The 23,634-nt window shown below is 37.4% G+C and overlaps 1 protein-coding gene across 2 annotated transcripts in view; it reads left to right on the forward strand.

The window, feature by feature from the left end:
* Npsr1 (neuropeptide S receptor 1) overlaps positions 1-23,634 on the forward strand; it is a 194,877-nt gene that overhangs the window by 12,165 nt on the left and 159,078 nt on the right. For both annotated transcript variants that reach the window (XM_047562409.1, XM_047562410.1), the window contains exon 2: positions 23,021-23,153. In XM_047562409.1, the coding sequence (XP_047418365.1) occupies positions 23,021-23,153 (133 nt within the window). The remainder of the gene's footprint in view (positions 1-23,020; positions 23,154-23,634) is intronic.

Here is a 23,634-nt window from a genome sequence, read left to right on the forward strand (position 1 = left end):
TTCCTGATACTAATACCAGGTGCAACAGAGATTTTGAGTACTAAAGTCAAGGAACCAGAGAGTCAGATAAACATTTCAGTTATTTCACATACATTTGGAGAATGCAGAAGCTGGATCTGCCCATTTTTTCCCATCCTGCTATTATCTACAAAAGGATTGAATAGAAACTTAACAATATTGATTCAGCCTAGATTATATGCTTCTGAATAACCAAGAGTATTTCCCTCTCCAAAAACGGCCTTAAAATTTTCAGATGATTCTCCTCATTCCAGATAACAGTGTCATTCAGTCATGTAATTTATGAAAAAAATACTTAAAGCCCTTTAAAATTGTTAAGTCCAAAAATGACCCAAAGCATTAGGCCACTATTGCAATGAGAGTTCTTTTTTTGTTTGTTTGTTTTTATTCTCCTCCCAAAAGACTAAGTTGAGAACAACCAAGAAAAATGTGACCTGAGACATGGCCTCAGGGTCCCTCCTCCAGGTTTCTATTGTGGGACTCCTGGCAGATCATAGGACTGCTCTGCCCTGGAGGCTCTGCAGCGAGTGCAGAAGGATGGGGACTTTCCTGCCTGTATGGTGAAGTGGGATGAGCCATGTCTCCTGCACGAGATACAGTTTTAGGGGATATGGGAGGGGGGGTCTCAGAGGAGCCGCACTCACTGAGATCTTATGAGAATCCTCCAAGCCTGGTGTGGATAGTAGGTCAGAAGGGCTGACATTCTTCCCCTCAAAGACCAACCTCCCAGACTCTCCATCCAACCAGATACTCCACTTACCCAAATTATTCACCCATCACTAAAAGCTAATAAAGCAGAAACTTCCTTACTCTTTGGGGGAGTTCTGGGGCAAAAGATAATAAAGAGGGTTGCTGGGGTGTGGCTCAAGGGTGAGCACTTACCTAGCATGCAGGAGGCCCTTGGTTCACCCCAGCACCACAAAATAAAAGATTATGTGTTTTTTAAAAAGGTCACTCAGGATCTAAAAAGCCTTCTGAGTTTCTTGAAGAAACTAGAACTCTTCTGGTGGGCTGCAGCCCTGATTCAAACAGGCCTCTGAACCAGGCAAGAGATCTCCTGACAGCACGGAGAATTCCTTTCACATACAGATATTGAACCAAAGTATCATAACTTAGTACAAAATGAAAAGGACTATCATGCATGCTCAAATGAGGGTTTTGTTCTTTATCCATTATTGAAGACTATAATCCTTGACAACACATAGCCATTCACGCAAAAAGAAGATATTCTTTGGGCTAAGAATAAATTCGACTCCCTTTCCCATGCATTTAGTGACTTTTGAGAAATTTTGACCTAGATTGGGATAAAAATGCAAAGGGATAATCAAGAACACTGAAACTATTAGCCAAAAATAAAACTTAAAATATAATTTATCAGATGCTAATTCTGCCAAGCACTTAATCTTTCCCATTGATTATTTAACTTACTCCTTCATTAATCATGTTAAGCTAAATTATGCTGAGGTAACAAATAACTGAATATTCTCCGTGAGTTCAAGCCATCATGTTTTGCTGTTTATTTTCCATCAAGTCAAATGTTCATCACAGGTTAATAAGTGGCCTCTGCTCATTGTAGTCTCCAAGAGACCCAGGTGGATGGAAGCCCCATCTTAACACAGGCTGATAGAATACCAGAGTCAGGAGACAGAGAGACAGAGAGAGAGAGAGTGGGGGAAGACCCTGACCCTCACGTCTACTTCTGCCCTTCCATATGTCAACAACCCTTGGTTGATTTTAGCTGCCTGATTTTTGAGTCTCCTGGACAGACTGGTTTGAACCTGGAATGTATATACCCTAGAAAGGTATCTCCTGTCCCTGGCTTCTTTCTCCTCATCTCTGCTTCCTGGTTGCGTGAGGTGAGCAACTATGCTCTGCTATACCCTCCATCATGATGTCCTTCCTGCCTCACTGCAGGCCCAGAAGCAAAGAAACCAGCTGATCATGAACTGAAACCTCGAAGACCATGAACCAAATAAATCTTTCCTCCTCCAAGTTAATTTTTTCAGGTATTTTGTGACAGCACTGACAATCTAACACAACAGGAAATATGAAGGTCTGAGCTGAGTGGGTCCTTGGAGAGAAGGTGCCTTAGACATTTTCACCTGTATATTAGTAATAAACAGGAAACAAACTCCCACAGGTCTAGATTTTTTTAATTATGTGAATCATCAGGCAAAATAGTTTTGATATTTTTATTACCTGGTAGTTAGAGTCAGCCCTCTATATACATGGATTCTACATCCTTGGGTTCTACAAAATGCACATGAAAAAATAAATTTAAAAAATGTCTGTACTGAACATGTAAATTAACTTTTTTCTTGTCATTATTCCCTAATCAATACAGTATGACAACTATTTGCATAACATTTACATTGTATTAGGTATTATAAGTAATCTAGAGATGACTTACAGCACATGGGAGGATGGAGGATGGGGGAGGTAAATGCAAATACTGTACCATTTTTATAAGAAACTTGGTATGGGGAAGGATCCAGTACAGAGATGACTATACTTTGATTTCTACCAAATTATAGAAATTTGGACCTAATTTACCCAAATGTTAGTTATTTTATTTATTTATTTATTTTTATTTTAAGAGTCTAAAGTTTAAATAACAACATAAATATTAATTCCAATTCTTGGTACATCAGATACTTTATTTGTTTATTCTGCAAATATTAATTACTCTATAGACTTGAAACCTAGTGGGGTTTCAGATGATTTGTACCAGCTGTGTTCTGGTGTGTAATGGGAATTCAAATGGAGTCTCAGAATATAGTTGTCTCAGTTTCCAATACACCCTATTTGTGGTTAAAGTCAAAGTTCTCATGTGATAAAAAAAATCAAAAAAAGAGATTCACATTTAAGGTTGGTGTAGAACATTTCTGGCATTTCTGTTTGGTCAAGTCATGGATTCAATAGTAACCAGAAAGCTGGGTCAGACCATACTGCTAACGCACTTCCACACTTCAAAGCCCTGACTGTCAGGAGAACCATTAGGCAGTGGGAAATCACTGAAAAAGCGTGAACTGAGAATACATACAACCGGTGGTGCTGATGATCAAACACTCCGGACCAATGAGTAATCCTTCCTTATCAGAGGAGAAATGGTTAATGCATCATTCAAAATGTCCTGGATGCTAACCTAGGAAATACATAGTAGACAATAATCCAGAGTTTACTAAATCGCCTTCTTATCTGGTCCCTATCTAAAGGAACAAATGTTGTATTCTGTCACCTATGATGACGGTGACATCATTTTCCCAAGGAAGGGAAAAGACAGCTCAGGCAATCAAGATAATTAAAGATCCCAGAAGGAAAAGAATCTTTCGGTAGCATGTTCTTCTAACTTAGGACAATGACCCAGGGTGGACCTTTCTCCATTTCTGCAAGAGCTGGTTTTCAGGACCCAGTTCCATTTTCTCATTATAAGCCTTTCTCACTTTGTGACTTCTCCCAGCAGTCACCTGTGGTTTTCACCCTGTCTTTACTCATGTTTCCTGACATATGCTTCTTCACTCGGCTACTTCTACTAGGTTTTTCAGATTCAGCTCACATATCAATTCCTTTAGGATGTTTTTCCTGGCTATCTTTGAATAACTCCTCTTCAATTTCTACTACATATCCCTAATCTGGGATTCTACAACATCTCCATCAAGAAAGTTGCCACTGAAAATTTTTGTTTACCTACCTGCTTTTACATCAGACTATGAGCTCTGGTCTTAGCCTTCCTTATAAGCCCAAGTATGTAGAACTTTGCTAGTAATCTCAAAAAAAAATGTTTATCAAACTTTATACAGAGTAGAAACTAATAGAATCACATCCACAGATCCATGATTTCTAAGTTTCTCACTTCTGGCCCATTTTGACCTCAAGTTGTATAAGCTTAGGCCCTCCCCTCAGGGCAAAGGCCTCCCCCTCTTCCACACTACATGAGCGTTCATTGTTGACTGTCAGTCCACAGCTACTCGTGATGGTCATAGTCCCATCTTTACCTCCCATCCCATGTAGTTCTCTATTCTTCATGCAAGAGGCCTCTTTGGCACACTTGTCCTGCCAGCCTCTAGATAAGTCCAGAAATTGCAAAGGAACAACTTCCGTCCCTGTTTTAAATCCCTGTGAAAGTCACATGAAATGCCTCCCGAAGTTTAAAAAACAAAAACTTGAGTTAACACATTTATATGTAGCTTTACAATGTCTTATTATTTTGTGTTCTCATAGCCAAGTATGAGGTAAAAAGACTGCCATGGGTAATCTAAGGTAGCACCCCCATTGCTCTCAGTAAAACAGCTAGAATAGATGAATAGAGAAACATGATTGTATGACAATATTTCAACTGTATTTGCAAAAGTGTCTTCCAGCTGGGTTGCTGAAAGGAAACCAGATTTCTCTTTCTAAGGAAAAGGCAGATTTTCCAAAAAGGCACCATCAGGAGATGACTATTAGGAGGAAGGAAGGTGGGCCCTTCTGAGCAAGCCCAGTCCTACTTACTGAATTTTACTGTTTTCCTGGGGGGGGGTTTGTTTTTTTGGTTTTTTTGGCTTGTTTTGTGTTTTGTTTTTTGTTTTAAATCTCATTCAGCGTTTCTGAAACAAACAGGTCAGGGGAGAGAGAAGTTGGAACAAATTTCTGAGTGAGAGGTTCATGGTTGTTCAGTACTTGCCCAGGAGTTTCTGGATCCCCATAATGTGAATCTAATTCAAAGCTTTGCTATCTCTCTTTCTACCTGTGTTACTGTAAATTGCGTGCTCATATATGTGTGCATCCCCGGGTTACACTGTGACTCATCCTCAGTGGAATTAGAGATTTCAGATCTTTGTTTCTAATATTCCCAACCCACCTAAGCAAATTAATGAGGCTTTTATCAGTCCTCAGGGATCAGGCTTTGTGAATGCCACAAGCCAAAGAAGTCTCAATAACAGGACAGTTGAGTTTCTTTGTCCCATTCCCTGAAACTGAAGCTGAATCATTGGACCTTTTCTCTAAGACTTCATTTCCTGTCTTGGAAAGTAACAGATATTTGCTTCTTCCTGTGTTTGAGATATTCATCTTCAACATCACACAAATAACAGCATTCATAAAACAAACCGTGAAAATGTGAGGGGTAAGAAAGCTCTGTGACCCCGGAATGGATGATGTAGCTGTATCTGTTATGACATTTATGATTACTCTTGTGTGAAAGCCTCATATTGCTCTGATGTCAAAAATACGTAATTGGCATTGAGCTTAGACTCAGTCCTAGGAGATACAGTTGTGAATCTAACCCAGAAATCCAGCTCAGATTTTGGATCAGAAGGAAAATGAAAATTTGTTCCACACATAAAATTGAAAGTACAGTAAATGAGGCAACTTCACAATCCCTGACTCCAAATGTGGGCAGAAATCCACTGTAGAGATCAGGGCATGGCCTTTTCAGTCAGACAAAGCTGTGTTCAAATCCCAGCTGCACCACTTATGAGCCAGGTAACAAATAAGTAACTTCTGTGAGCTTCATTTCCTTTCCTGTGAGATTGAGGGCAGTGATACCTTATCAATTAGGTTCTAAGTAAGCTATATGGAAAGCTTCTCAAAGGAGGCTTGGCCATGCCAGTCAATCAACAGTTATTGCCACCTAATATACATTACCAACTAAGTAAGTGTGGTGCTGGATTAATGTGATCCACTTAAATAATTTGGTTTCCATCTACTCCATAGTTGTTAAAGATATTTTAGCCTTTTTGTCTAGCAGGTTTCTAGGACCTCACTGAAAAAGGATCATTATTCCTTTTTCCTATTCGTATAGGGTGGAGGGTCATCCAATGATTAATCCTTGGATCTGCTTAAATCAGATAAGCCTGGCACATCCAGATTCAACCAGAGTAACTAAGTGTCCCATACTTCTTGAGGTAATTTTCATTTCAAATGACCTTTTCTGTAATTCTTATAAGTAGTTTTATTCTTGTCATCAACCATCTAACAGCTGTTTATCAAACACCTTCCATGGACAGGACAGATGCCAAGCTTGTAGAGTTTGCCCATACTAACGGTCATCCTTCTGGTTCTGGAAGCACCAAATCCCAGGTATCAGTCCTGTGGCAGCACAAGCCTTATCAAGGGAAGCTTGCAATTTATCTCTATAAACCCCCAGCTTGCAATTCTCTGAGTCTGCGGAGAGCTGATGTCATTGTGTGAATTAATTAACTTGAGGTTGAAAGGCAATCAGTCATGAGTCAGCAACCACGTAACTGGTTGAGAACTCTTTAGTTGTTGAAAAATTCAAAATTCAACTGCTCTTTCAACCCAATATTGAAGCATTTGACTGTAATTTTGTTTCACATAACCACTAGGGGGCATTTAGTCCCCAACTATATTTTGCTATAGAGTTAAGAATGGTGTGGGGACATGGTCAGTATAGGGTGGGAGTGTCATAGGTGGAGTTCCCGTTAGGCTCAGATGACAGTGCAATAGACCAGTACTGAAAACAGGATGAACAGGGAGAATTTAAGCATTATTATGAAAAGATAGTTGGTTATTGGTCACTCCTCAAACTTATCCATAATCCATAAAACTAAGAAAGGAAATAAACCCTTTATTAATAGCAGTATTGGGAATTGAACCCAGGGCTTTGCATATGCTAGACAAGCACTGTACCTCTGAGCTATGTCTCCAGCCCTGATTAACCCATTTTTATTGCACGTCTGCTATGCATCACACTGAGCTCAGCAGCTTCATTTTTATCATCTTATCTATCCATCACAACTATCCTGAGAGGAGTTTTATTTTTATCTTCATTTAATAAATGAGAAAGCAGAGATGAGGGGGACTATAGTGCTATGTCACACTTGTGGCATGTTCCCAAGACTGAGGAGAGTCAAGCTCAACCATACCCTGCTCCTCTGAACTTGGTTCCTCAATCCTATTACCATCACTCCCCAAATCCTACCATTTCTACAGAATTTGTGTGTGTGTGTGTGTGTGTGTGTGTGTGCACGCGTGCGCACACATGTGTGCATTATAATACCAAGAAGAAATGAGCAGTCAGCTAAGTGCATAATGGTCCTTGTATATTTGATGCAGCAGGATTTAAACTTGATTAAGTGCAACTTATACATGCTACATGTTTTATTCTTCCTTGTAGCACCAATACCTAGGCTTGTATTTGGCACATAGAAGACAGATAATAGATAATACATGAAATAATAAGCAAATAAGAAAACATAGCTTTTAGGAAGATTCCAGAAAGAAATAGTAGGGTACTTTCTCCATCTGGAATATTCCTGAAGCTAGTGACATAATCTGAGACCAACTTCCAACAGAATGCTTAAGGGTGAGAGTGGAGACCTGTCTTCACAAGATTTGCCTAGCCTGTCCCAAGACATCAGTCAATCTCAAGAAGAGACCTCAACTTGTTCATAGAGCTACTTGAACCTACCAACCCAAAGCATACTTACCTAAAGCTCCTAAGATAGAGGCTCCACTCCAAGTCAGTCCTGACCTTTCAGTCCTCCTGAGGGCTGACATCCAATTCACAGACATACAAACTAGGGTAGTTTAATCCTCAGTACTTATCACTAGGTGTTCCCTGTGGAGCAGACCTGAAGCCTGCTTTGGAGACACTTAACATCTTATTTGGGATTGTGTTGTACAAAGATGAAGAAAACAGCCTTTCTCAGCAATTCTTTAGATAAAAACTTGATTTGGGGAAATCTGAGCTTTGGCGATGGTACCATATGTGCTGACTTGTCATGTGAAAAACCAACTGTCTACCCACTTCAGTATTGGTTTTCTGGAAACATGATCTTATTATACTTGCCCAGGCAATAGTGATACGAAGAAAGGAGAACAGGAAGGTGAGATACAGTGCAAAATAAGCCCTTATTCTCTTGCTTAATCATTTTTTTTCCATTTTCATCCTAAAGTCCATCACGATGTAATTGTAGTTGAAACACATTCTGTATCAGAAGTAGACAATATGGAAGATTGGCACCCACCTGCTGGAAAACTGGAAGAAATTCTATAATGTATAGAGTATGTAAGAGGTTCTGAGGGTAGGAAAGATGATTTTCATGCTCTACACCTGAGACCAGGGTCTCCCTGGGGAATCAGTAGGGGAGAGGCTGGCCCCAGGGATTCCACTAAGCAGAGTTCAGCAGCTGAGGTTGTGGCAGTCTCCAGCAAATAGATTTCTGTTCGCTGGATGCTGCAGATGTTACAGAGTGGGGTTGTGGCCAGTGCCTTCTCAGAACTGACAGGACATGGACAGCTGGCCAGTAAAACTTGGGCAGGACCATGGATGGTACTGGTGAAGACAGAGTCTCCACAAGGAAAACAGCTCCTGGTCTTCCACCTCCTTGACACCTCCCCACTGCCCACTTCTTTGGCTGCTTCTAGGCATTGTTCTCCCCTGACCCACCATGTACAGCTGGGTGTCTCACCTGGCAAGAAAACATCATAGGCATCTAACTTTTCACTTCCTTCTTTGTCCAAGTCTAAGAATTCAACAGAGACCAAAGCCATACCGGATAAGTATAGGAATATATCACCCCTCCCCATACCACCCAGGCTGAGAAAAATTGCTGGACATGATACAGTGTTCCATAATTTGCAAAAAAAGAAATTGCTTAAGGCATCAATGTGTTTCTCCCTATGAAACTGATTTCCTGAAGAGATGGGAAGAGACTCTTAGACAATGTCTCATTTGTGTTCTCAGCAGGGCTTGAAACCACATTGCAATAAGAAAAGGGGCATACTTAAGTTTAGAAAATATTGTTTTAACATGAAAATACCATTAGTTCAAGGAATTGAGAATGAACAGATGACTTGGTTATTAAGATGTGAGAATACTCAAGAAATTCTTATAAAATTCACAGTAAACTTAGAAAAGCTAAATCTGATGACAGACACAGAGAGAGGAGATGTGCAGGAAAATCCCATGAGATCCATACAATAAGAACTCCAGTAGCAAGAAAATGTTAGAGAAGAAGCAAGAATGGAAACAATAATAGAAGAGAATTTACCTGACTTTAAAAATTGAGTCTTATAATACAGAAAGGTCAAGAAGAATCACAATAAAAGACCTAACCTAAATCATCTAAATTTTAAGAATATTAAAAGGAAAAAATCCATCAAATACCTAAATAGAAAATTACTTTCTGTATAGAAAATAAATGTGTCTCCTCTACAACTCAACATTAGAAACCATGCTGATTTTTTTTTTACATTCACATTCATAATACAAATCTACAGAGCTGTGAGAGGAAAATATTGTTTCAAAATATTAAAAACTGTGAAGGTACAACAGATTTTTTTCTCTGTACTATGTGAAGATTCAGAACTTCTTCTATACCTCCTTTAAAATTAAAATTGAATATTCTACTTCAGTTAGGAATAAAACAAAAAACTTGAGCATAGAGGACATAACTAATAGCAATAATTCTTGGTGAGATTTTTATGAAACTTTAATGCAAAATGATTACTAGAAATAAATACGTTAAAATTAATCACCTGAATTTTTAAATTACAGATTATTTCAATAGAATCTGGGAGGTTTGGGAGGGAATAAAAGATAATTTACCCCCTAGAGTGAAACAGACATTATTACCTCATGTAAATATATGACTGCATGACCGATGTGATCTTACAATAATCAATAAATCAATTATTTTTCTGTATAATCAGAAAAATGAGACATTATACTCCTGTTATTTATGATCTATCTATGTGTATAAATGCATTTTACTGTCATGTACAATAAATTAGAACAAATAAAAAATCAATTAAAAAATTAAAATAAATAAATTGAATGATATTTTTCTCATATTTTCTGGCCATCACATCTAAGAAACCTGTAGAGTTTCTTTTTATCTTTACTCTGTGCACATACAAAGTCATTATTTCTTTTTTGCATTTTATTTAATTTTATTATTTAAAAAAAATTTTTTATCTTGATTCATCATACACGAATGGGGTACAACTGTTTTTTCTCTGGTTGTACGTAGAGTAGCACCATTTGTGTAATCATACATGTTTGTAGGGTAATGATATTTCTCTCATTCTGTTATTTTTCCTTCCCCCTACCACTCTTTTTCCTCTATACAATCCATCTTTCTTCCATTATTGCCTCCCTCCCACTCCCCGTTATGTATCATCATCCACTTATCAGAGAGATTATTCAGACTTTGGTTTTTTGGGATTGGCTTATCTCACTTGGCATGATATTCTCCAACTACATCCATTTACCTGTAAATGCCATAATTTTATTCTTTTTTATGGCTGAGTAATATTCCATTGTGTATACATACCACAATTTCTTTATCCATTGATCAGTCGAAGGGCATCTTGATTGGTTCTACAATCTAGTTATTGTGAATTGAGCAGCTATGAACATTGAAGTGGCTGCATCACTGTGGTATGCTGAATTTAAGTCCCTTAGGTATAGGCCAAGGAGTGGGATAACTGGGTCAAATGGTGGTTCCATTCCAAGTTTTCTAAGGAATCTCCACCCTGCTTTCCAGAGTGGCTGCACTAATCTGCAACCCCACTACCAATGTATGAGTGTACCTTTTGCCCCAAGTCCTTGTAAACACCTATTGTTGCTTGTATTCTTGATAATCACCATTCTAATTGGGGTGAGATGGAATCTTAGGGTAGTTTTGATCTGCATTTTTCTTATTGCTAGAGATGTTGAACGTTTTCATATATCTGTTGATCACTTGTAGATCATCTTCTGTGAAGTGTCTGCTCATTTCCTTATCCCATTTATTGATTGGGTTATTTGTGTTCTTCGTGTAAAGTTTTTTGAGTTCTTTATAGATTCTGGATATTAGTGCTCTATCTGAAGTGTGTGTGGCAAAGATTTTCTCCCACTCTGTAGACTCTCTCATCATATTGTCGATTGTTTCCTTTGCTGAGAAAAAGTCTTTTAGTTTGAATCTATTCCAATTATTGATTCCTGCTTTTACTTCTTCTGCTTTGGAAGCCATGTTACGGAAGTCTGATCCTACGCCGACATGATGAAGATTTGGACCTACTTTTCCTTCTATTAGGTAGAGGGTCTCTGGTCTCATCCCAAGGTCCTTGATCCATTTTGAGTTGAGTTTTGTGCAGGGTGAGAGATAGGGGTTTAGTTTCATTCTACTGCATATGGATTTCTAGTTTTCCTAGCACCATTTGTTGAAGAGGCTATCTTTTCTCCATTGTATGTTTTTGACACCTTTGACTAGTATAAGGAAACTGTATTTATGTGGGTTTGTCTCTGTGTCCTCTATTCTGTACCACTGATCTACCTGTCTATTTTGGTTTGTTACTATTGCTCTGTAGTAAAGTTGAAGGTCTGGTATTATGATACCCCATGCTTCACTCTTCCTGCTAAGGATTGCTTTAGCTATTCTGGGTCTCATTTTTCCAAATGAATTTCATGATTGCTTGCTCTATGTCCATGAGGTACATCATTGAAATTCTAATTGGAATTGCATTGAATTTGTATAGTACTTTTGGTACTATGGTCATTTTGACAATGTTAATTCTACCCAACCAAGAACATGGGAGATCTTTCAATCATCTAAGGTTTTCTTCAATTTCTTTCTTTAGTGTTCTGTAGTTCTCATTGTAGATGTCTTTTACCTCTTTTGTTATATTGATTCACAAGTATTTTTTTTGAGGCTATTGTGAATGGGGTAGTTTTCCTAATTTCTCTTTCAGAGGATTCTTCACTTAAGAATAAAAATGCATTAGATTTATGAGCATTGATTTTATATCCTATTACTTTACTGAATTCATTTATGAGTTATAGAAGTTTTCTGGTGGAAATTTTTGGCTCCTCTAAATATAGAATCATGTCATTGGCAAATAGTGACAGCTTGAGTTCTTCTTTTCCTATTTGTATTCCTTTAATTTCTTTGGTCTGTCGAATTGCTCTGGATAGTGTTTCAAGGACAGTGTTGAATAGAAGTGGTGAAAGAGGGCATCCCTGCCTTGTTCCAGTTATTAGGAGGGATGCTTTCAGTTTTTCTCCATTTAGAATGATGTTGGCAGTGAGCTTAGCATACATAGCCTCTACAATGTTGAGGGATGTTCCTACTATCCCTAATTTTTCTAGAGTTTTGAGCATGAAGGGGTGCTGTATTTTATCAAATGCTTTCTCTACATCTATTGAAATAAGCATGTGATTCTTAACTTTAAGTCTGTTGATATGGTGAATTACATTTATTGATTTCTGGATGTTGAACCAACCTTGCATCCCTGGGATGAAACCCACTTGATCATGGTGCACTATCTTTTTAATATGTTTTTGTATGCGATTTGCTAAAATTTTGTTCAGAATTTTTGCATGTATGTTCATTAGGGATATTGGTCTTAAATTTTCTTTCCTTGATGTGTCTTTGTCTGCTTTTGGCATGAGGGTGATAATTAGCTTCATAGAATGAGTTTCGGAGGGTCCCCTCCTCTTCTATTTCATGGAATACTTTGAGGAGTATTGGAAAGAGCTCATTGAAGGTCTTGTAGAACTCAATTGAGAATCCATCTGGTCCCAGATTTTTCTTTGTTGGTAGGCTTTTGATGACCTCTTCTATTTCATTGCTTGAAATTGATTTATTTAAATTGTGTATGTCCTCATGATTCAGTTTGGGTGGATCATATGTCTCTAGAAACCTGTTGATGTCATCAAGATTTTCTATTTTGTTGGAGTATAGATTTTCAAAATAGCTTCTAATTATGTTTTATATTTCAATAGTGTCTGTTGTGATATTTCCTTTTTCATCCCAAATTTTAGTAATTTGATTTTCTCTCTTCTTTTCTTTGTTAGTGTGGCTAAGGGTTTATCAATTTTGTTTATTTTTTCAAAGGATCAACTTTTTATTTTGTCAATTTTTTGATTGTTTCTTTTTTTTCAATTTCATTGATTTCAGCTCTGATTTTAACTATTTCCTGTCTTCTACTATTTTGGTGTTGGTCTGTTCATCTTTTTCTAGACTTTGAGCTGTAATTTTAGGTCATTTATTTGTTGACTTTTCCTTCTTTTATTTGAATGTGCTCCATGCAATGAAATTTCCTTTTAGCATTGCTTTCATAGTGTCCCAAAGATTTTGATATGTTGTATCTTGGTTCTCATTTACCCCTAAGAATTTTTTTATTTCCCCCCTGATGCCTTATGTTATCCATGCATCATTCAATAGTGTATTATTTAGTCCCAGTTGTTGGAGTAGTTTCTGTTTTTTATTTTGTCATTGATTTCTAATTTCATTCCATTATAATCTGATAGAATACAAGGTAGTCTATCCTTTTGTATTTGCTAAAAGTAGCTTTGTGGCATAACATATGATCTATTTTGGAGAAGGATCCATGTTCTGCTGAGAAGAAAGTGTATTCGCTCATTTATGGATGGAATATTCTATATATGTCTCTTAAGTCTAAATTATCAATTGTGCTATTGAGATCTATGGTTTCTTTGTTCAATTTTTGTTTGGAATATCTGTTCAGTGGTGAGAGAGGTGTGTTAAAGTCATCTAGTATTATTATGTTGTGATCTATTCGGTTCCTGGAATTGAGAAGAATTTGTTTGCCATGGATGAACCATTGTTTGGGGTATAAATATTTATGATTATTATATCTTGCTGATTTATGATTCCTTTAAGCAGTATGAAATGTCCTTCTTTATCCTTTCTAATTTTGACTTGAAGGCTGCTTTATCTGATATGAGGATGGATACTCCTGCTTTTTTACTGCATTCATGTACGGGTTATGTCTTTTCTCATCCTTTCACCTTTAGTCTGTGGGTATATTTTTTATATGAGATGAGTCTTTCGAAGGCAGTATATTGTTGGGTCTTTCTTTTTAATCCAATCTGCCAGTCTATGTCTTTTGATTGATGAATTCAGGTCATTCACATTCAGGGTTATTATTGAGATATGATTTGTATTCCCAGTCATTTTGGCTTATTTTTGGTTTTTAACTTGACTTGGTTTCTCCTTCATTTGTCTATTCCTTTAGGGTAGTTTCTCCCTATGCTGACTTACATCATTGTTTTTCATTTCTTCCTCATGGAATATTTTGTTGAGAATGTTCTGTAGTGCCAGCTGTTTTTTTGTAAATTCTTTTAGTTTTTGTTTATCATGGAAGGATTTTATTTCATTGTCAAATATGAATGTAAGTTTTGCTGGGTATAAGATTCTTGGTTGGCATCCATTTTCATTCAGAGCTTGGAAGATGTTGTTCCAGACTCTTCTAGCTTTTAGGATCTGTGTTGATAAATCTGCTGATATCCATATTGGTTTTCCCCTGGATGTAATCTGATTTTTTTCTCTTGCAGCCTTTAAAATTCTATCTTTATTTTGTAAATTAGGTGTTTTTATTATAATGTGCCTTGGTGTGGATCTGTTGTAATTTTGCACATTTGGTGTTTTGTAAGACTCTTATATTTGATTTTCCATTTCATTTTTCAGATTTGGGAAATTCTGATATTATTTCATTGAATAGATTGTTCATTTCTTGGTTTGTTTCTCTGAGCCTTCTTCAATCCCAATAATTCTTAAATTTGATCTTTTTATGATATCCCATAATTATTGGAGGTTCTGTCCATGATTAATTACCATCTTCTATGTTTGGTCAACATTGTTTTCTAGATTAAATCTTTTATCTTCAATGTCTGAGGTTCTGTCTTCCAAGTGATCTAGCCTATTTATTATGCTTTCAATGGAGTTTTTAATTTGGTTTATTGTTTCCTTCATTTCAAGGATTTCTATCTCCTTATTGAAATGATCTTTTGCTTCTTGCATTTCTCTTTTAACTATTGATTGGTGTGATCATTCTATTCCCACATTTGCTCTCTTATCTCATTGTTTGTTTCTGTGATCATTTTAATTATGTACATTCTGAACTCCCTTTCTGACATTTCTTCTGCCATGCTGTCATTGGATTTTATTGATGTAACATCTAGGTTTGATTGGGACACTTTCTTCCCTTGTTTTCTTATATTGTTCTTGTATCTTCCCCTCTAGGAGTGCAAATCTGAGGTATTGCCATTTCCCACTATAGACTTATAGTGTCCCTGTGTGTTTCCAATACCTCACCTTGAAGTGAGAGATCATATTAGCAGCACACCATACAAACAATATGCTTCCTTAACTCAAATAGTCCCTTTTAATATATTAACCATATTGTATTAATAAATAGAGATTATGAGTTCAATTATTATCTACAGCTTAGCCAATAGGTTTGGAATAAGGACCACGGTTTCTAATGTTGGACAAAGAGGATGGGGAGGGGTGTAGGATATAATGTTAATAAGAAAAAAATTGCATCTATAGAGGTACTATGTCATAGGAGTGGTGAAAGTAGAATTAAAAGAAATTGGTAGTTAGCATGTGAAAAGGGAGAAAGAGTCTCCAAGGAGACAGATAGATAAGGGGAAAATAGGATGAGAAAAATACGAATAAAAGTAGGAATAATAGGAATAATTGTAATATCACTACTAATATAAAAAACTACAATAAAACTATACAGTACTGTTCAAACCTCCTAGTTTTCAGTAGCCTAATGCCTGGGAGGAACTTGATAATGCAGTGACCCAAGAAGGGTGCTACCCCTCTAGGGATGTTGGCCTCCAGGTGGGATATAATCCCTGCTAGTGGGCAGAGGTGCCTCCCAGTGTTGACAGGCGGTCAATCACAGCATGGGTGCTAGACCGTTGGCTGGGGCTGGGCTGGGCTGGGCTGGGCTGGGCTGGGCCTGGTTCTCTGGGCGGGAACTCTCAGGTGCGGAAGTCTCGCAGGACTGCACTGGGGTGGGCCTAGTGTCTGTCTGTGGGCCTTGCCTCTCCAGCGCGGAAGTCTTACCCCATGGCACTGGGTTGGGTTTGGGTTTCAGGCTGGACCTAAAGTCATTATTTCTAATGGGTTCTAGTTGAATCTGTAACATTTTCCTGTTAGATAATTACATAATCTGCAAACAATGATCATTTTGCTTTTCTTAGCTCTCTTGTTTTTTCTTATTACTCTGACAGGAATATTAAACATTCTTTTATTAATTGTAATGATACAGTGAGAATCTTTATCATTGTATTTTGTCTATAGCATTGCCACTCTGAAATCATAAGTGCTCTCAGTTTGAGAGTCTTTTATCCTCTTACAGAAGAAATAAATGTTGAAGTTTGAAAAAAAGACAATTTACAATTTGGTGGGTTAAAATTATATACATGAAAGTTAGTTACCTAGTAGAAAACTGTGATAGTATAAACAAAAGATGTCATTTATAAATATTTAAACATACCTAGGAATAAAAGATATGAGGACTGAAAATTTACCTCAAACCAATTTTTAAAACATTTTGGCATTATTTAGCTGGATTGAAAATGCTTCTCCATGTCCTAGCATTTGCATACATGGTAGAGCTATACACTGGTAGCATTTTTGCTAATAGCTCCAAACAAGAAACCACTCAAATTTCTATCAAGTACAGGTAATAAATAGAGTGGAGTATGGTCATACAATGGAATGCTATATAGTAATAAAAATGGAAATCCTACAACTCTATTCAACAAAATGGATGACTCATACAATCATGAACCAAACAAGCAAGGTGCTGTAGTTTGGATGTGGATTGAGTGTGGTTGCCAAAGGTTCATGTGTTATAAGTTTGGTCTCCAATGTGGTGATGTTGAGGTAGTGGAATTTAAAAGATGTGGAACCTAGTGGAAGGTAATTGGGTCATGATAAATCCACCTTTGAAGGGGATTAATGCTGATCTCTGAAATCGAATTAGTCCCTGAGAGAGCATGCTGTTATAAAAACAGTCTGGTCCCTGAATCCCTCTTGCTTCCTGTCTCATCACATGACATCTCTTGCATGTGCTATACCATCACGCCATCTGCCATATTGCGATGTAGCCAAAAGGCCCTCACCAGAGCCGAGTAAATGCAGACAACATGCTCCCCCCAACTCCAAAACTGTGAGCTAAATAAACTTCTTTGTACATTACTCAGGATCAGGAAATTTGATATAGAAACAAAAATGGACTAAGACTGAAGACCCAAAGAATATATGTGACACCAAACTCATAAAGTTGGAAATCAGGCAGTACTCTTTATGGATGGATACATATAACAGTAAAAGTTAGACAAATGAAAACCAGATTAGAGGTTATCTTTAGGAAGCATAGGATGAAGTTATGATAAGGGGCTCACAAAGGGATTTTTGATGTTGGCAAAGGGTTGCTTCATGATTTTGATAGTAATTCCATGAGAGTTCATTATATTAACTATCATATGTTATATCTATCTGTAATCATCTATATTATATCTATTTATATAATATATAATGTCTGTAATATATAAGATGGCTATCTAGTAAACATAATTATTTCTTATTGTTATCTATGTAGTAGATGTAATATAGATACTATCTATATATTACATAAAATAGTTATCTAGTAATATATATGATATATACTATATAGATAGATGATAATAATATAATAAAAACTCATATGCACTTTTTATATGGTATATTTTGCAAGAAAAATGCCACAAAACAAAATGTATTTGCAAACTGATAAAATAATCAACACTTATATTACAAAGAGGTTATATACTTTATATGATAATGAATCTTATAAATTCATTTAAAAGAATAAGAAAACTGGTTGTTCCCAAGTATATAATTTACAAAATAATAAAAATTGGTCAGCAAAAAGATAATGAAATGTTAATAGTAATTTATATTAATAAAATACTATAAATGGTTGTCACTCACTGAACTGGAAAAATTAACAGAAAAATAATTCCCTATCGTGAAAGTATTTTGAAATACTCATTTTCATGTACTGGCATTGTGGGTAAGAACTGATTCAGACATACCTTGAATAAAAGATGTATACAAGATTATTGAAAATCATTGATTTCTTTAATCTTTCAAATATAGGAATTTTTTTCTCAGGAATTAAGCTGAGGGCTGGAGATGTTGCTCAGTTGGTAGAGTGCTTGCCTCAACAGCATAAGGCCCTGGGTTCAATCCCCAGCACCGTTTAAAAAAAGAAAAAGGGAATTAAGCTTATATAATGGATGTCCATCACAGTTTAATAACTTATGATCTATCCAAATACTGGGAAATAGGCAGCTATTAAGTGATCAGGTGAAGATACATGTCACAAGAGTCCAAATGTCAGAGTCAAGCAAACCTGCTTAAATAGATCTCTTTTGAGCCTGGGTGAACTTTTCAGCTTCAGTTGCCTCATGTATAAACCTGAAGCTAACAAAACACACTTCTTTCACTTCTAGGAGGATTAAATAAAGGGATATATGTCAATAGCTAGGAAGTTCTTGGTTTGGTGTGTTGTGATAAAAGATAAAAATGAGTTGCAGAGCAAAATCTTGCAGAAGACCCCAATTTGTGGACATAGGAGCAAGAGGCAGGATCTACAGGTGCTGAAAGATATACCCCAAGCCATAAATAGGAATTTTTAGTTCCTTCTTTTTCTTTATCTTATAATTTTGTAATGGCACATATTCTGGATTTTTTTATTATTATGAGAAAAATCCTTTGCAAGATGCCTGCACTAGCTTTCCCAAATCCAAATGTCACAGCAAGCATGACACCCTTCTTTGACATTCCCAGCTCCCAGTCCACTGTTTCATCCCTGGGTACTATCCCTTAGCTCCTTTGGGTTGATGCTCCAGGTAGACCAGCTGCATAGACCTAAACTCTTGATTTTCTCTTTCATTTTGCAAAACTGACCCTTGGGCCCCTTTCATCTCTTACAGATTCAAGTTTTGCCCAGACATCTTCCTCAGTCCAAGTCCCCAGAATGAGAAAGTCAGGTCTCAATCTTTCTTTTGTCAGGATGGGAAGGTCAATCATTCTTTCCAGTTCCCAATTCACAGGGGACAGTCCTAGCCTTCAGGGTCATAACAGACTGATGCACAGTTGCACTCTTCCAGGTATTGGCACAGAAGTGAGGATGGTGCCTCATCTCCCACATTATTTTAGGCCTGTTCAACTGCTGTTCACCTTGACCTCAGATAACCTTTCACCCTGTATCACCAAACATGTTTCAACTTCATGCAACTGCAAGGAAGGTGGAGGAGTACAGAGCCTTGTGGATTTATTTATTTTTTCCTTGTGAGTTAAGAATAGCAGTGTAGGAGATCATACCTCTTCTCTAATCAGCTGGAATGTGCTCAAACACTTCGTGGGGTTTTCAGCACTGCCTAAGACATGTGTGGTGTTACCATATAAGGAGATAGCTATGCTGAGACTGAGAGAGGTAATAGTGGTGGACATTGGTGATCCACTAGAGCCATGAAACTCCTCTCTTTCTTCTAGAGTTGAGATGCTTATTTCAAAGGTCAGTGAGTGCGGTTGTTGAGGCATCTCTAGGATTCTCATATCATATGATGAAATCTAATGCCCTAAATCTTTTAAAGTTGAAAGAGAATAACTTCATGGGCAGGGATTGCTGTAGACTGGGATAAAGTATTTGAAGCCCATCCATGGGTACACACACAAAAAAATAGGGTGACTATATAATTTACCTTCCAAACCAAGGCACTTTGGGGGAGTGAAAGTTCAGTTGAAATAATTACTTTGGGATAAGACAGTAAAACTGGGGTAATCCTAGGGAAACCGGTTTACACCATTACCCTAGCCATGGACCATACTTTGAGAAACATGTTCCAAAGGTTTCCTACATGCACAGCTCCTCGTAGCCACGCTCGCAGTACACAGACAAATGTTTCTGAGAGACTGGAAGCTTCTCCAGAGAAATGAGAATGTTAAGAAGTGATGGGGAATGGAGGGAAATACAGAAGAGCTTGTCCCAGGAGAACTGGCCCAAAACTGTGTCACAGCACTGCCTGGGCTCGTTCAGCACTACAGCCTGTTCACAGACTGAGCAAGAGTTTTTGGTGGTCCTCTGTCAGACCTTTCCTGCTACATCACCTGCTCCATGGACGACTTCAGCTTTTCTTGCATTGTAGATACACCCAGGACACTGTCATGTCCCTTGATGGCACACAATTATTAGGGCTATATCAGGGATGTGGGTACATTATCTGCCACCCTGGCCCTCAACAATAAGATCTGTCTGCATCGTAGACATAAAATCAGTGAGACTTTCTACCAATGGGAACTTTCAACCATCTACTTTGCCATACTAGTCTCTGAGTTACTGTATAATTTTTTAAAAGGCCAGTCATCCAAGTAAAGTGGCTTGCTTATATCCCACTATTTGAATGGGATATGCAGGTAAGATACATCAAAGTCCTCTCTTGCTCTCTCCACTTCTGACAGAGCAGTTGTCCAGTCGTCTCAAAAGGGAGAATTCTTTAACAAAAATGCATTTCCTCATTGCATCCAGGACAGCCCTTTTCATAATAATTATTTTCCATTCCTGATGCTATCTCAATAACCATGTGAAGACGCTGGAGAAAATGAATCATTCTGAAGAAGATAATCCATCTGCTGAATCAAGGACCAGAGAGCAAGTATGTAGCTTGGGCCCATGCAAAGTAGCTGCCCTTTGAGTGGGAAATGACGTAAGCATCTAAGGCATCTGCCACCTGTGTCCTCCAAAGAAACACAGATCTTCAATCCTGTGGTCCTCCCACTCCTGTTCTGAATCCCACTCCCCACCATGCCTCAGTGCCTTCCTCCCTAACTTCCATAATTCTGTACTTTCAAGGATCTGATATCCATTTGAGCCTCAGGAACCCATCTGAAAACCCAGGATGGAGAGCCAAAATATCAGCTTGTTAAATGAGCTACTCCTGGAGATGCTCTCTAGCTTCAGTCTGGAATTCTGACAAGGACAGGGATTGGAGGAATAATTTCAAGAATGTTTCCTGATCTCTGGAAGCTGGCAGGGAAAGTTTAGGTTTCCAAGTGACTTCCCAAGGGAATCCCGTTCTTCTGTTTTCAGAAGGAATTGTGGGTTGAGAGAATCGAACAAACTCCCTTCATTCCCTCAATCTATAAGCTTGCCCACTCCATCAACATATTTTGTTTTACTAGACTTAATCTGATAGATCAAAGTATTTTGTTACATTATATAAATTATCATTTTATTTAGCCATCCATCCAACTGACTAAGAAAGAAAAGCTGTACAATATGTAGTTTCTTTATTTCAAAAGATTGGAATACAGTACACTGTATTCAAATTATTTTTACCCTGTGAGAATGGGGAGCTGTGGAGAGAGGAGAGAGGAAGATTTGGCTTTATCTGCATTATTCTAGTTTCTTAAAGGAGAATTTATTCTTCTGTAATTGTATAATTTAAAATTAATATAGTAAACAGGGAAAAGTGCAACTGTGACATTAGGTACTCAGAAAGCGTATCAGCCAGGGTTCTCTAGAAACCAATAGAATTATACATGTACATACATAAGATGGTCCCTGACTTAATGATGGTTCAACTCATGATTTTTTGATTTTACAATGGTGCAAAAGAAATATTCATTCAGTAGAAATGGTACTTTGAATTTTGAATTTTGAGCTTTTCCTGGGCTAGCAGTATGTAGTATGATAAACTCTTGGGATGCTGGGCATGGAAAGTGTGCCACAATTCCCAGTCAGTCATGTAATCATGAGAGTAAATAACTGATATTCTACGGTGTTCAGTACTGCCACAGCATTCAATAATTACATGAGATAGTCATCACTATTGTAAAATAGGCCTTGTGTTAGAAAATATTGTCCTACTGTGGGCTAATCTAAGTACTCTGAGCACATTTAAGGTTGGTCAGGTTGTTATGATGTTCAATAGGTTAGATGTATTACATACACTTATGACTTATGAAATTTTCAACTTAGATTGTGTGTATTAGGATGTCGCCCCAATGTAAATCAACTCACTGACTGAGGTCCAACCACATTATGGAAGGTCATCTGCTTGATTCAGTGTCAAGTAATAATAGGCATTAATTACACCTGTAAAAGACCCTTAACACAACATTTCAGAGTAGTGTTTGACCAAATAGTTGGGCACTCACAGCCTAACCAGTTGACACATAAAATTTAACATTCACAGGAAATTCTTCCAGCTCTTCTTATCTTCTCCTCCAAACAGGAGAAGCTCTTGACTTAAGTCTCAGATCTGTGCATTCTTACAAGGACCCTGCCCAGATCTTTTGGGCTGATGTTTCTGTTGGGCCATTTGACTTTTGAGTTCAGGTTCTCCAGCATCCCCGTGATCACATAATCTTCCAAAGAGCTTGTTCTGAATCCTGAGTCTAGCATATTCTGTGCCCTGGCCTCTGTTTAGTCTGGGCATGATAACACAGATAACAAGATCCATTTGAAGAATCATGGGAGGCCTTTTATGAAGGATTGGCATTATAAATGAGAGGCATTCTTGCTTTTTATTCTTGTTTTACTAATTACACATTTTTCAGAAGAAATTTAATATTACTGTCTTATGAAATTCTGCCAAAGGATAAAAGAGAAAAGATAACCCATAATCATACTATCCTAAAATAAACACTCTTAACATTTTAGTATACTTCAGCCTTTTTCCTATGTGTATAATTTTGCAGAGTTGTAATCATACCCAATATACAATTTTATCATGTTTTCCCACTTACCATTATACTATATTTTTAATCTATCTATATAGACTTCAAGGCTGTCACTGTTAATAGCTACACAATAGTTCACTGAATTGAAGTGCTTGATTCACTTAACCATCCTGTTATCTTTATACAATTTCTACAGTCTTTGTGATTGCAGTGTTCTTTTTTTATACTTTGAACTCTTATATGAATTTAAAATTACTTGGCCAAAGAATAAAACTTGTTGTTTGTTTTTGGTCTCTTGATATATACTTATAAAAAGATTTTCTTAAGGTGCATTAATTTACTGTGCTGCTGATGTAAATGTGGACCATGTTGTCATTATACTCTTGAGAAGTCAAATTTCCACAGGTGGGATAAGGGACCAGGAGGAACATATCCAGCACCAATGCCTGGGCCATACATTCAGAAAAGTACACTGTTCCTTACAGTACAGCTGTTTTGTGTTTCTTTGCTCCTTACAGACTGAGCAGTTAATAACCCTGTGGGTCCTCTTTGTATTCACCATTGTTGGAAATGCAGTTGTGCTGTTCTCCACACGGAGGAGGAAGAGGAAATCCAGAATGACCTTCTTTGTGACTCAGTTGGCCATCACAGGTAAGCAACTATTTAAATGGGAGAAGAAGAAGCTGTGTGCACAATCCCTATGGTTCCTGCTTTCTGTAATTCTACTAATGGAAATGAATACTAGCAGTCAAAAGACCTCAGTTAGCTCAGGAGCAATTTCTGTAAGGATATAAAACTGATGTTTGAATATTTCCTTTAACAAATTTAATACATTTATATGTCTGTGGATTTCTGTTATAAAAATAAATTCTTATATTGCAGACTTGGAAATACCATTGTTAGTATCACAAACGGTTCTGCAGGGTTTCCCCATACACAGCAGCCTCCTTGATTCACTAAGATGATATCACCATAACAACTCACATTGGGAACTTAAGGAATACATCCTAAAAAATGGACCAGAAGGATCTCTATTACATAATAAAATGAGAAGTGTCAAGTACCTTGCAGGTTAAATCCTGAGGTATTGCTTTCAAAATACAAGTGAGGGTGTAGCATCACTGTTGGAGGA

Source organism: Sciurus carolinensis, chromosome 8 (assembly GCF_902686445.1).
Source record: "Sciurus carolinensis chromosome 8, mSciCar1.2, whole genome shotgun sequence".
Taxonomy (NCBI): Eukaryota; Metazoa; Chordata; class Mammalia; order Rodentia; family Sciuridae; genus Sciurus; species Sciurus carolinensis.